This window comes from Staurois parvus, unplaced genomic scaffold, assembly GCF_062004578.1.
Source record: "Staurois parvus isolate SC_StPar_1 unplaced genomic scaffold, SC_StPar_1.0 ptg000022l, whole genome shotgun sequence".
Taxonomy (NCBI): domain Eukaryota; kingdom Metazoa; phylum Chordata; class Amphibia; order Anura; family Ranidae; genus Staurois; species Staurois parvus.
In genome coordinates this window covers 545819-561429 of record NW_028317818.1, presented here as the reverse complement: position 1 = coordinate 561429, position 15611 = coordinate 545819, and the positions used below count along the sequence as shown (strand labels likewise).

The following is a 15611-nucleotide window of genomic DNA, read 5'->3' as shown; positions in this document are numbered from 1 at the left end:
AAAGTCCAATAAATATGGATGACAACACTCAGATGAAAAACGATAACACTCGTGCTGATATTTGTGTGAAAGTGGATTTGGTTGTTGACAGAAGACAATCCGACCACCGGCTAGATAAGCCTCTCACCTTAAAACTTCGACCCTTGCGGGTCAAAGCGCTTAATAGGATCCCTCTCTCAGATTCTCCAAGTCTGCTGTCACTCCAAAGATCTGCTCCCACCGCACACAAATCTCCCTCAAGGGGTCAGCACTCCAATAATGGCTCCTCTCCAGGAAAGATCAAATGCAGCGCCAACATCTCATTTGAAACATAAAACACATGCTTCCATAGTGTAATATGTTTATTGCCAGTAATAGGACAGTAACAAAAGATTGCGCACTCACATCAAATTGTAGTAGTCACAGCTCCAACCTCATGCTTTCGGATGTAATCAATATGCATGGGTGTACAAAGGTGTACCAAGATGGCCTCCACGCCAGAAGTGCGTCACTACGTCACCTGTTTTCTGATTGTTTGGTCAGAGATATTCACACCAGTGGCCTGCTGGAGGTAATTTTGTAGGGCTCTGGCAGTGCTCATCCTGATGCTCCTTGCACAAAGGAGCAGATACTGGTCCTGCTGATGGGTTAAGGACATCTTATGACCCTGTCCAGCTCTCCTAGAGTGACTGCCATGCTCTTGAGACTGAGCTTGGAGACACAGAAAACCTTCTGGCAATGGCACGTATTGATGTGCCATCCTGGAGGAGTTTGACTGCCTGTGCAACTTCTGTAGAGTCAGAAAAGATGAGTAGGGAAAAAAAATGTCAGTGGCCTCCACCTGTAAAACCATTCTTGTTTTGGGGGTCAGCTCATTATTGCCCATCTAGTGCACCTGTTGTTAATTTCATTAACACCAAAGCAGCTGAAACTGATTAACAACCCCCTCTGCTACTTAACTGACCAGATCAATATCCCAGAAGTTTAACTGGCATGATGCTATACTCTGATTTAAAAGTGTTCCTTTAATTTTTTTGAGCAGTGTATATATATATATATATATATACTATATATATATATATATATATATATATATATATATATATATATATAGTGCCTTGAAAAAGTATTCATACCCCTGGAAATTTTCCACATTTTGTCATGTTACAACCAAAAATGTAAATGTATTTTACTGGGATTTTATGTGATAGACCAACACAAAGTGGTACATAATTGTGAAGTGGAAGGAAAAATGGTTTTCAAAACTTTTTACAAATAAATATCTGAAAAGTGTGGCGTACATTTGTATTCAGCCCCTTTTACTCTGATACCCCTAACTAAAATCTAGTGGAACCAATTTCCTTCAGAAGTCACCTTATTAAGTAAATAGAGTCCACCTGTGTGTAATTTAATCTCAGTATAAATACAGCTTTTCAGTGAAGCCTTTAGAGGTTTGTTAGAGAACATTAATGAACAAACAGCATCATGAAAGCCAAGGGACACACCAGACAGGTCAGGGATAAAGTTGTCAAGAAGTTTATAGCAGGGTTAGGCTACAAAAAAATATCTCAAGCTTTGAACATCTCATGGAGCACTGTTCAATCCATCATCCAAAAATGGAAAGAGTATGGTACAACTGCAAACCTACCAAGACACGGCCGTCCACCTAAACTGACAGGCCGGGCAAAGAGAGCATTAATCAGAGAAGCAGCCAAGAGGCCCATGGTAACGCTGGAGGAGCTGCAAAGATCCACAGCTCAGGTGGGAGAATCTGTCCACAGGACAACTATTAGTCATGCACTCCACAAATCTGGCCTTTATGGAAGAGTGGCAAGAAGAGAGCCATTGTTGAAAGAAAGCCACACAAAGTCCCATTTGCAGTTTGCGAGAAGCTATGTGGGGGACACAGCAAACATGTGGAAGAAGGTGCTCTGGTCAGATGAGACTAAAATTGAACTTTTTGGCCTATAAGCAAAGCATTATGTGTGGCGGAAAACTAACACTGCACATCACCCTGAACACACCGTCCCCTCTGTGAAACGTGGTGGCAGCATCATGTTGTAGGGATGCTTTTTTTCGGCAGGGACAGGGAAGCAGGTTAAAGTTGATGGGAAGATGGATAGAGCCAAATACATGGCAATCTTAGAAGAAAACCTGTTAGAGTCTGCAAAAGACTTGAGACTGGGGCGGAGGTTCACCTTCCAGCAGGACAACAACCCTAAGCATACAACCAGAGCTACAATGGAATGGTTTAGATCAAAGCATATTCATTTGTTGAAGTGGTTCGGTCAAAGTCCAGATCTAAATCCAATTGAGAATCTGTGGCAAGACTTGAAAATTGCTGTTCACAGATGCTCTCCATCCAATCTGACAGAGCTTGAGCTATTTTGCAAACAAGAATGAGCAAAACTTTCACTCTCTAGATGTGCAAAGCTGGTAGAGACCTCTCCAAAAAGACTTGCAGCTGTAATTGCAGTGAAAGATGGTTCTACAAAGTATTGACTCAGGGGGGCTGAATACAAATGTATGCCACACTTTTCAGATATTTATTTGTTAAAAAGTTTGAAAACCATTTATCATTTTCCTTTTACTTCACAATTATGTGCCACTTTGTGTTGGTCTATCACATAAAATCCCAATAAAATACATTTACATTTTTGGTTGTAACATGACAAAATGTGGAAAATTTCAAGGGGTATGAATACTTTTTCAAGGCACTGTATATGTTTGTATGTATATATATATATATATATATATACTGTATATTACACATATATTCTTTATATAGGCAGTTATGTATATGGCAGTGGGATATGTCTAGATATGTCTGGCTTGGAAGGGACTTGTTTACTCCAAAAAGTGGAGTTATCATGCTGGCTGGAACAATGCCTGATGCCATCTTAGGTACTTTCCACTTGAGTGGGTTAGAGTCATGAAGGTCTTCTCTAACCTAGTACATATGGCTGTCCTGTCTGCCATAAGGGAAGGGTTATGAATAATCACACTGTTGCGTAATTGGATGATATGGGGAGAATTTGCTAAATTACTGGACATATTTCAATCATCAATGTAATTGGACAAATCTGAAGTATGTATGGTAATTATTCAGTAATGTATGGACCAATGGAAATTGGAGTAGATTGACGCTATTCTGATCTACCTGAGCGTTGCGCTGTCCTTATCCGATCAAGAACATCTGCATCCTGAAGTCTATTGTCATTGCTTTGAGTCCAAACTTATCCCTCATCAGAAGATACAGGAAGGTTATGGATTTGAACACAATTTGGAGAGAACCAAGTTCCTTCAATGTTCATCTCAGGAACCTCTTAATTGAGGATGAGGCAAGACAAATGAAAATGGGTTATTTATGTAATAAGTGCAAGCGAGAGGGAGTTATCTTGTTTTTATTTTCTATGGAAAGCAGTATCTTTAAAGACTTTTAAAACATTATCTGGCTTTCTACTGATTGGTGGATGTATTTGGGAAGAGGTTGCTATATTCAAAAGACTACTGTCAATCTGGAGTTTGCAGAAGGGGAGAATGGTACAAAGAGGATTACTCATAGGTGTTAAGTGGTTCATTGTGTTGAAGAGCACTTTGTGAGCAATTAATATTTTCAAGGTAGAATGTATGCCTGTCTCCTTTAAAAGTCTCTTCCACGCTCAGGAGAAACCAGGGGCATCATGTAACTGCCGGGTGACCCCTGGACATTTTTTATATGCAATGCTGCCCAAGCAGTTCCAATGCTGGTACTAATACTGGTCTAAACCTCTGTTTATTAGGCACTGCTTGGGCTGGAAGAAGAGGATATGAAAAAAAAACTCTTCCTGAGAAATTAACTTTTACTTCCTGAAAAGTTAACTTTAAGTTCAGATGAAAATAATATGATAAAACATACTTACTGTGTTGTTTACAGTATACGTTATATATTAGAGGAAATTAAATGATTTAAGAATATGTTAACAGAATAGTCTCCAGAATCATTTGTTACAAATATTTCTAATGCTCACAGCAATGTTATGTTCAAATTTTGAATATATCATCGTGCTGTGCCTCATCTTGCTGTGCCATCATCTTTGTAGCAGGACTGAAAGGAAATCTCTACTGAGCAAATATTGTTTGCTATAGCTGATCTCTCTAGAACAAAATTCTAGTTCTGTGGTTGTTATACTGAACCATTGGCAGCAATATATTAAGTATCTGACCTGGAACAGAATTGGACTCCTACTTTGCACTCTTATCTAGTGATTCAAGGTGATAAAGCCAAAGTCAGCCAGACAGTAAGAATTAGTAGACAGTCAGCCGTCGCAAACCCCATATTTCCTTCTGTTTCAGTTTCTCTCAGCTGATGTCACACTGTCACACTCTCTATGTCCTCCAATCACAGAAATCTTTGCATTCATTCAGCAAATGCAATCTCTGAATGGCGCCCATGCTGAGCAGTCAACCTCCTGTGTTTACAATACATCAGGCTAGCTGCTCAGCATGAGACCTGGAAGCAAGTGAAGATCATTAGAGTAGCGGTGTTTATAGTGATTTCCATCTTCCAGGGGGATTGGATATGTATGGTATATACATAGTTACATTGGTCCAAGCTGCAGAAATATACTATGCCTGGAATTCATCTTTAAGTTCAAAAAGAACTACTTTAGACTGTTATGCTTCCATTCAGATTGTATATTTTTAAAGTGGCATTAAACCCAAAAGCAAATATTTATTTTATTTCAGCTCACCAATTCTTAGATGTGATGGCTGCATTAGCTTTCTTTTTTAGACTTTCTTTCCATTATTTTCACCTGGTCTGGCCAGTAAGTCTTTTGTTTATAAGCAGAACAAGCTCTCCTGCAAATGTATCAGTTTAGAGTGTTGAGACAAACCATTTACCAATGATAGGGATGCTTACAATGATCGGCTTTTATTTATGCATGTAAAACCTTTATCCCCAAAGGATAGAAAAAACTGTTCAGTAACTGCTTGTGTAACTGCAGTGTAATGTTGGAGTTTGGCTTCAGTTTGTTAATGTATCTAAATCTGCTACTACATCTAACACTCCCCTCTCCCCCAATTAGCAATGCTGTACCCTGTGCTCCTTCTTCCAGAGTGGGGGCTCTCTAATACAGGAGATGTGTTACTGGCCAGATCTCAGATCACCAGGTAAAAACAGAGGGGTAAAAGCCTAAAAAAGATAACTAATGCAGCCACAAGATCTAAAGATTGGTAAGTTGCAATATATTACATTTTAGTTTTGAGTTTAATACTATTTTAAGCAATTTGTTATCATTGATTCTTCTCCATATTGCACAGTGTTGAATAATACTGTATGTCAGTGCTAAATAAATACTGGTTTATAATATTAGAAACTGTTATTAATAATTTAATGATTGATTACTTACAGGGTTGCAACTCTAACCACAGATACTTTGCCTCTCCTGTGTTTGACATTTATTACAGAGAACAGCTTAGTTGCTGCCGTAAGTAAAACAGTCTTTTTTGTTCATTGTAACACATTGTGTCATTTCAAACATTACGCTTTGGGGCATATTTATTTGTAAAGCTGACCAAGCTGAGTTGGCTAACCAATTATTGGTTTGCCAAATATTTGCCTTTTACTAACTGCAAATTTCTTCATAATTATAAAGCATTTACAGCATCACCGCAGGTTTACATTATAAATATTCTGCAGGAAGGGCAACTCCAGCGAATGGTCAGCATATGCAGGCCAAACTAGGCAGATGGTTGCACCTAATCTAGATTAGCCTGCTTTTTTAAATATGCCTCTTTGTCTGTTTTCAGAGTCTTTAAAGCAAACCCATGGGAACAACAGAGCTACTTACCTAACAGTTGTAGGAGGTAGATGACAGTATAAACTGTCAGAGTATAATTTTTCTTTTAGGATCGGTTCACACTATAGAAACGCAGTCCAGATGCGTTCTGGATGCGTTTTTGCATGCACTTTTTGACGTGTTTCTGTGCGTTTTGATGCATTCCAGTTAATTTTTCCCCTCTCTTTTTCTTCAATTTAAATAGAGACGTGTGTTCCAGTGCTTTCCTGTGCATTTTGTATGTGTTTTACTGTGTTCCAGTACAGTTCTGTGCAGGAAAAATGCAGCCTGTTCAGTTTTGTTTTCTACAACCAGAACGCAGTGGAACTGCAAGCACTGATGTGAACTATGACATTGACAACCATATAACCTACTTTCTGTGCATTTTGGATGCAGAAAAAAAGCAACTGAAACGCATGTAGTGTGAACTGGCCCCTAGGCTTTTTCCTTTAATGATGCTTGGAACTTTCCAGAAGTGTATCCTTCTCATAACGGGGATGAGGCCCCATTCCACAATGCAGTGATCAATGCCTAGACAACCTATCAGCAGACTCATGTGTTATCATGTGGGGGCAAACACACTATTTCCATTGCACAGGTTCCTGCGAAATGGCTGTGAATGTAAATGAGTGCTGCAGTTGGAAACCGAAAACATTCAAAGCGAAAGTATGTCACCAGCACTCCACAGATCTCCAGTATGATTCCAAAGTATTTTTCAGCAATCACATCATAATAACAGAAGCAATGTTTTGGAGCCTCGTAGGATCCCTTCATCAGACATGCCAAGGCTATGAAACGTTGCTTCTGTTATTATGATGTGATCACTGAATAAAGGTTTGGACTCATTCTGGAGATCGGTGGTGTGCTGGTGACATTCTTTGGCTTTGTTATGTGGGAGCAATGTCCATGTTGTATTTGCAAAACATACTTTGCGCAAATCTGTATTCTCAGACTCTCTATATCTAGCTATTCTGGGAAGGCTCCAGCCAGTAATGGCAGGAGGAAACATAAAGCAAAAAAGTCTAAAGCTTATACTGTCATCTCCTACACATGTTATTTTAGTAGTTTAAATGATCCCACAGGTTTTCTTTAAAGTGTATTAATACCCACAATCTTTTATTTATATTTTACAAAATTTTGGATAGATTGTATTGGTACTGCTGTCAGGTTTTCCTGCAGTCAGAGTCTTCATTCCTTCACTTCTTATCTGGTATAAAAGTTTTCCCCAAAACAGAAACTGAAGGAAAAATCAATCTAACAGAGCCCTAGGTGGCCGTAAAACCTGAAAGGGGTTCCCTAATCTATTCAAAACTAGAAAAAAGTTATGGAGTATAGATACACTTTAAAAATAGTCACAAACACAATATTATGCATCTGCTGTGAACTTGGAACACCCTCTGTTTATGCAAGCACCATACATCTGTATGTTTGAGGCCTTTTAAGCACAAAAATGTTCCTTCAAAAAAGGCTACGCATGCAGCATTTTTATTGCTGTGCATTTTTTATTCACTTTATTGCACAGGTCTGCTTAAATTACCACATGCACGTTATATTCACCCATTTTGCATTAATTTGTATGTGAAAGTCATTTCATAAACATTATTGCGCAGGTTTTTGCTAAACCTATCACCAACTTCTGGCAGAAATTAACATTTAGTTTCTGTGAGGCGTCCACTGAGGAAAGACGGTAAAGGAACGTTTTGAGGTAATAAAAAAATAACAGCTCATGAGATAAACTGCTAGTTTATGGGAAATCGAGACTTTAAATAGTTAAATACTAGTTTCATGTGGGAAAATTATGTTTCCACATCACTGCACTATTTCTTGTTGTGATCTGAACATTTTTATATGCAAATTGTCATGTAAAATAAGTAATACTACATGTATTATTATTATTTTTTTATTATCTTTTTATCACAAACACAGTCTAAATCAATACAATACAAATATATCTTCCAAAGCATATTTTTCAAAAATCCCCACTCGCCATTCCCTTCCCCTCTCCCCCCAAAATTTACTTTCCTGATTCCTCTCCTGGTCACCTTTTCCCTTTTTCTTCTTGCTCCTTCATTACTCCCTTTATCGTCCATCTCCCCCTTCTTTCCTCATCTCTACCCTTTCCTTCATTTTACCCCATCCCTCTTTCTTCTCTTTATTTAGACTTTGCATATCTTTTTGAGATTTTAAACTCCCTCCAACTTTCCCATATTGTTTTACATTTTTCCGTTTTTTCCTCTCCTATATGGTATATTTCCTCCATTCTATATAAATGCTCAACCCTATATAACCAGTCTTTTATAATTGGTATCTCCTGTATATGCGAAAATCTAGGGATCAATCCTTTTGCCACATTTATTAGATGAAATGCCATCGTATTCCTATATTGTTTCACTGGTAACTCAGTACGGTGGAATAAACGTACCCAAGGATCTTTCAAAATACTAATTCCTGAGATCTCATATATTATCTAAATTATTTCCTGCCAAAACTCCTGTATTCTGGGGCAATCCCACCATCTATGTGCCATTGTTCCCTTTATCCTACACCCTCTCCAACATAATTATGATTTCTCTACTTGTTGCCTATGTGCCACATTAAGAGTGATATACCATTTCACGAATTTATAGTTAATTTGTATTGTAGTCATTTCTACGGCACCATGTGCTCATTTACATATTTTCTTATTTTACTGTTCGTTCTGTTGTGTTCCCAGCTCCTTTTCCCACTTCTCCAAACACGGCGGAGTAGCAGGTCCCGATATTGCAGTAAGGATCTTAAAAATACGGGAGGTACCGTGTTTTCCTATTATATCTGAACTAAGCATTTGTTCAAATGGATACAGGTCTTCCACTGATCTTAATGGCTGTGGAAGCATTGTAGCAAAATGTCTTAGTTAAAAGTATCACCACTCATCTAATGTGAAAAACAAATCCTTTTTATTTTTTAAATCTTGGAAAGAACATTTTTCCCCTTTTTTCATTATATCTTTTAACTGTACATTACTATCTTTAATCCACTTTCCAAAAATGTTATCTCTCGCTGGTGGAAAATAGTTTGTTCCTACCAGTGGTATCAACAGTGAATTATATTCCCATCCCATTTTTTCCATGCAATGTGTCCCATACTCTAAATACGTTCTGTGTTAAAGTGCTTGGGTGTTCAGCAAACATACGAAACTGTTGTGGTACCCATACATTACTATCTAACTGTGTCTCACTTAGTGTCTTTTCCATTTTAACCCAACTTTTCCCTTGTGTATTATATATCCAATCAACTATTCGAGATATTAATACACAGTGATATCTCTTAAAATCTGACACGTTTAGGCCCCCATTTACTTTATCTTTTCATAGAACTTCGTATTTTACTCTTGGCTTTTTATTTACCCATATATATCTAAGTATAATTTTTTTTATAATCTAAAAATATGTATTGGGAGCAGTTGAAATTTATATAGAATTTTTAACACTATCACCATCTTTACCAAATGTATTTCTCCAATCCAGGAAAGTGGTCCTATTGATAGTCTCCTCAAGTCATCTTTTTTCTCATTTATTAATAGGATGTAGTTTACCTGGTATAAATTCTTAAGGGACGCAGATAATTTTATTCCTAGCTAATTTAATTCTTTTTGCCTCCACGTGAAAGAAAAGTCTTTCTGTAAGGCCCTCTTCTCTATCAGTGGAACATTAATATTTAGAATCTCTGACTTTGAGAAATTAATTTTTAAGTTTGATCATTTTCCATGTTTTAATATGCTCATTAAATTAGGTAGCGTCAACCTAGGATTTACAATGTAGAACAACATGTCATCAGCATATGCCACGACTTTCTGTTCCACATCTTCTATCTGAATTCCTTTTATATCTACACTGTTCTGTACAGTTACCAATAATGGCTCTAGAGACAGAACAAATAGCAAAGGGTAAAGCGAGCATCCCTGCCTTGTTCCATTATGCATTTTAAAAAACTGTGACAACAAACCATTTATCTTCAAAGATGCTGAGTGATGGCTGTATAACTTTTTTATCCATTGGCTCATTTTTGGTCCTTTTCCCAACACCTCCAGTGTGTCCATCATAAAACCCCAGTCTACCCTATCAAAAGCTTTTTCAGCATTCAGCAACAAAATCAATATAAGAGACTTCTCTCTCTTGCTTTTTTGCAGAAGTAGCAATTATCTTATACCATTATCCCTTCCTTCCCTTCCTGGGATAAATCCCACTTGATCTAAGTGGATCCATTCCAGCATTAGATCTTTCATCCTGGTTGCTAAGACTTTTGCATATAGTTTTGTATCAGTATTCAATAATGATATAGGTCTATGTCTGGCACATTGGGATTGATCTTTCCCCTTTTTTTGTATAATTGTAATAGTAATATATGCCTGCAATGATTCCTCCCTCATGTCCAACCCCTCACCTAATGCATTCATATAATTACACATTTTAGGGACTAATTGTTATTTACATTTCTTATAATATCTCACTGTATAACCGTCTGGTCTGGGGCTTTTCCTGCTGCTGTGCTCTTCAATGCTACTTGTATTTCTTCTTGTATTATTGGTTGCTACTAGTCTTTCTTCCCCCAATCTTGGTAGTCTAGCTTCTTTTAAGTATGACTGCCTTTTTTTCCTTCTTTCTGCCTCTACTTCTTTTAAGGCCTTCGGTTTTACTTCATATAACCTACTATAATATTTTTTAACTACATGAGCGATATCAGTGGTTGAATATACCATTTCCTCATTCTCATCTTTGATTTTCTTTATACAGTTTATCGCTTTCTTATACCTCAATCTTGTCATTAGATGTTTTGCTTGTTTATTCCCCCACTGATATCTTTCTTTTGCCACCGTGTTAAACGTTTTCCTTGTTTCTTGTTCCACCAAATCCTTTAAGTCATCTCTTTTTAGGATTATCTTTTGATATATATCCATTTCAGTTTTATTTTTGTGTAGTTGTTCTAATTCATATAAATCCTCTGTTAACACCCTGATTTTGTTAACCGTTCTTTCTTTTTTTTCACCCCTATAGCAATCAAGATACCCCTTATATATGCCTTATGCGCTTCCCATACTGTGGCTTAGACCCTTCTGTCTCGTTTGACAAAAAATACTGTTGTATTTCATCTCTAATTCTTATTTCCATTTCCTTGTCCTGTAAGAGCATCTCATTTAATTTCCACATATTTATCTTTCCCCATTGTAACTTCATTGTGACAGGAGCATGATCTTATATTGACATAACTTCTATATTAACTTTGACCAGAGCCTCCAATCTAGAATACATCCCATGTGCTGGAGAATAGAACGTATAGTCTCTTTCCCTTGGATGTTTATTTTCCAGACGTCCATCAGTTGACACTGATGCAACATCCTTTTGATAGACTTTAGACATTTACCTCTGTTTCTCTACAGCTGTGACAATGTATCCACCCACGGGTCAATACAGAAATTAAAATCTCCTGCCACAAACCGTTTACCCTTCTTAAAATATATAAGTTTTCTTAGTGTATTCTCCAGACACATCATTGGGCTTTTGTTAGGACAATAGATATTTGCTAATGTACATTCCAGCTTCCCTCTCAGAAACAAACACCGACCCTCGGGGTCAGTCAACCTATCTTCAACATTAAATCTTACATTCTTAGCAAACCCAGTTACAACTCCTTTAGCACATTTTGTTGGTGTATCAGCATAATCCCAGGTTGGGTAGTAGTTGGAATATAGCTTAATATTTGTATCCTAAGATATATGTGTCTACTGTAAAAATACTACTTCAATAGAATGTTGATTTAGTTTTCTTAGGATCTTATGTATTTTAACCGGGTTATTCAATCCCTTGACATTATAGGTCATAAAATGTATCTCATTCATCCCTTACACTTTATCTTTTACCGATCTATACCCAATCTGAAAGGGGAGTGGATGTATATAATCTGGAACAAGAAGGTATCTCCAGAGGAGTCTTCACCCCCCACCCTCCCGTTCTCCCTGCCCCCAACCCCCCTAGATCACAACACCTGGCTCATCTTGTCCTTGAACCTTGAATCTATTGTGGTTCTATCCCACTAGTGATTCTGCTATGAGGTGAAGCTCTGACCACACATATTAACCTATTCCCAGGCCCAATCCTTGGGTCTCATGTTTGGGTGCATGTTGGACCCCCTTTACTATGTTATTCTCTACCTACCTACCTTAAAAATATCTTCTTCCGACCCACCTCCCCCCTCCACCTTATTTTTTCTTTCTTTTTTTTCCTCTCTGTTCAACCATTATACCTTTCAGATATCGCACAGGCCTAGTGCATTACCATAAAAAATGTTTAATAAAAAATAAAGTAGGTGTTGTACTCACAAACGACCATATAGTCAAGGCACATCATAAAAGAACAGCTGGATCAACACCGCGCTGAGTAACAGTCCGCAATAGGGAGTTTAGACATCCAAAAGGCTGACGCGTTTCGAGGACTTGCCTCTTCCTCAGAGCCAACTGACCAAATGTCTGCTCCCTCTTTTATATGCTCACTACTAGTTAAACCAAAGGTCACATGGGCCGTCCTGGACACTCCCCTGTGCAGGTGGAGGAGTCACAGGGGCATTCGACATAGTGTAAGTAAACACGAAAGGTCTATAAAATATATATATATATATATATATATATATATATATATATATATATATGTGTATAAATAAAACCATTGAAACTAGTGACAATCATAAAATCATATGAACCATAAGAAGTGTGCACAGTGAAAAATGAATAAATAAATGGAAAGTTGCACATATATAAAAAATAATAAAAATACTTCCCTGGTGATGCACTGCACTGCTCGCCTTTAAATAAATGGATGGATGGATGAGCAACGCTATGAAGCTGCCTAATGCTCTGCTTGCCATAGACAACCATGGGACATGGATTTAATATAGAGAGTAGATCTGAAACCCAGCAGAGACACTTATTAATTCATAGAGATGCAGCCTACAGGGTGTGTGCCTCTCATTCTAGTATAGTCATATGATGAGACGTAGGCATGTGTGGCAATGTAGTGCACCATGGATGGATATGCATATGCAATACTATATACAAGAACAAAGGAGATAAATCACTAGTAAAACATAAATGTTGATATAAAACGTTACAAAAAACTTCTTAATATGGCTCACAAAGTTTAAATAAAATAAAATTAAATAAGTATTGTTACAATATAGTATAATATCTGGTAAAATTGGTATAGTGTATGGTATATGTGTGTATGCATAGACATGGAAGCATAAGAAATATAAATATATAGGAAAAGAAAAAAAAAAAAATTATAATAAAAAAAATAAATAAAATTAATAATTATATGTACAAAAGATGTATATATGTGTTATATATAAGAACTATATAAAAATGTCAAAGGCGCTATGGAACAAGCACTTGCAGGATGAGAAAGCAGTGCTCGAAGAGAGCTCACTGGACAACATGCGTGCGCACATGTGTGTGTACATGTGTGTGTAACACATCCACATGAGCAACTGATTTTTAGTAAAAAACATGTCTATACATACATACATAAACCCACACACACATATGGAAACTGAATGAAAAAATGGGTGACCAATGAATGACCCACAGACACAAGCGCATGGGAATGCGGTCATACGCAAGCGCCTAAGGGTGACACAATAAATATGAAGTGAGCAACCTAATGTGTAAGGATGCAGGGTAATGGTAGCTATACTGATGATACTATAGTAATCATTAGAGATGAGCGAAGTATTCAAAAATTCGATTCGACTGATTCGGCGAATTCGTAGAAAAATTTCGATTCGAGTCGAATATATTCGCTGTGAATTTAACTTAAAAAAGGGTGTTTCTAGGCTTCAGAGAGACTTAATATTAGTGCTGAACACTGTACCTTTAATTTAAATGCCCTTGGAGTCTGCTGGGGAAGAGAAATAATACTGTCAGGCAGTATGACATGCAGATGAGTGCCGTCGATCTTAGAATCACCGCACACTTCACTCATTTGGCCAGTCACGGGGCCAAAACCAGAGTGTGGAGCCACAGTGTGGCGGTGGAGGCAGCAGCAATGGGAGGCCATACAGCACCCTATGACAAAAATGGAAACCACCAGCAGTGTGAGGAGACCTGAAAGTGGCACATGGCAGAGTGTGGCGATAGAGACAGCAGCAATGGGAGGCCGTACAGGGACCCATGACACACTCTGGACCTGGCAGCAGCATGAGGAGGCGGTACAGGGGCCCATGGCAGATTACGGGCCTGGCAGCAGCATGAGGAGTCGGTACGGGGGCCCATGGCAGATTACAGGCCTGGCAGCAGCAATGGGAGGCCGTACAGGGACCCATGACACAATCTGGACGTGGCAGCAGCATGGGGAGGCGGTACAGGGGCCCATGACAGATTACGGGCCTGGCAGCAGCATTTGGAGTCGGTACGGGGGCCCATGACACACTCTGGACCTGGCAGCAGCATGAGGAGGCGGTACAGGGGCGCATGACAGATTACGAGCCTGGCAGCAGCAACTTGGACAGGAGGACGTTCAGTTTCTGCACCGTCTGGTGCGGGCTCGCAAACTGTTGTCTCTTGGAAACGGATTCCAAGAAAGACTGCTGACGGAATCCGTGAAGAGGAGTAGCAGGAGAAGGAGCATCTGAACGAGCGGAATATGCCAACAAGCGACAACAGGGGCCCATGGCAGATTAGGGGCCTGGCAGCAGCTATGGGAGGCCCGTAATCTGCCAGCACCCTATGACAAAAAATGGAACCCACCAGCAGTGTGAGGAGACCTGAAAGTGGCACATGGCAGAGTGTGGCGATGGAGACAGCAGCAATGGGAGGCCGTACAGGGACCCATGACAGACTCTGGACCTGGCAGCAGCATGAGGAGGCGGTATATAGGGGCCTATGGCAGATTAGGGGCCTGGCAGCAGCTATGGGAGGCCCGTAATCTGCCAGCACCCTATGTCAAAAAATTCTACACACCAGCAGTGTGTGAGACCTGAAAGTGGCACATGGCAGAGTGTGGCGATGGAGACAGCAGCAATGGGAGGCCGTACAGGGACCCATGAGAGACTCTGGACTTGGCAGCAGCATGAGGAGGCGGTATAGGGGCCCATGGCAGATTAGGGGCCTGGCAGCAGCTATGGGAGGCCCGTAATCTGCCAGCACCCTATGACAAAAAATGGAACACACCAGCAGTGTGAGGAGACCTGAAAGTGGCACATGTTTGGGGCATGATTCATGGCGGATTTAGTCAGTTGTGTCAGGAACTGGTGGTTTGAAATCCAGACTAATCCACGCCTGATTCATTTTCACAAACGTCAGTCTCTCCACACTTTGGGTGGACAGTCGTGTCCTCCGCGGAGTTGCAATACCTCCTGCCGCACTAAACACGCGCTCCGATGCCACGCTACTGGCCGGGCATGACAGCCTTTCAAGGGCAAATTCAGCTAGTTGGGGCCAAAGGTCAAGTTTCGTTGCCCAGTAGTCAAGGGGATTGTCTACCTCGGTTGGCAGGGTGCTGTCCAAGTAGGCCTAAGCCTGTTGTTTGAGGTCCTGCTCCAGGTCCACCTGATGCTGCTGCTGCTGCTGCTGCGGCTGGTTAGTAGTTTCCTCACTGCGCTGGTGAAGAAAGCTACTCATCATCGACTGCAGACTGAGGCAGCCGCTGCTGGTGGAGCTGCCACTGCTCCTACCACCCCACCCCTCCCCTGCTGCCATGGCAGCGGAACGCGAGCGCACAGGGCCCACAGTGTCTGAGGATGGACGTTGGCGCAGACAGGCAGAGACCAGCTGACTACATA

At 39.7% G+C, this 15611-nt stretch overlaps 1 protein-coding gene across 1 annotated transcript in view; it reads left to right on the top strand.

The window, feature by feature from the left end:
• The window catches only part of ARPC1B (actin related protein 2/3 complex subunit 1B), an 88760-nt gene that overhangs the window by 35768 nt on the left and 37381 nt on the right, over positions 1-15611 (top strand). The window contains exon 7 of the mRNA XM_089691443.1: positions 5375-5450. Within this exon, the coding sequence (XP_089547569.1) occupies positions 5375-5450 (76 nt within the window). The remainder of the gene's footprint in view (positions 1-5374; positions 5451-15611) is intronic.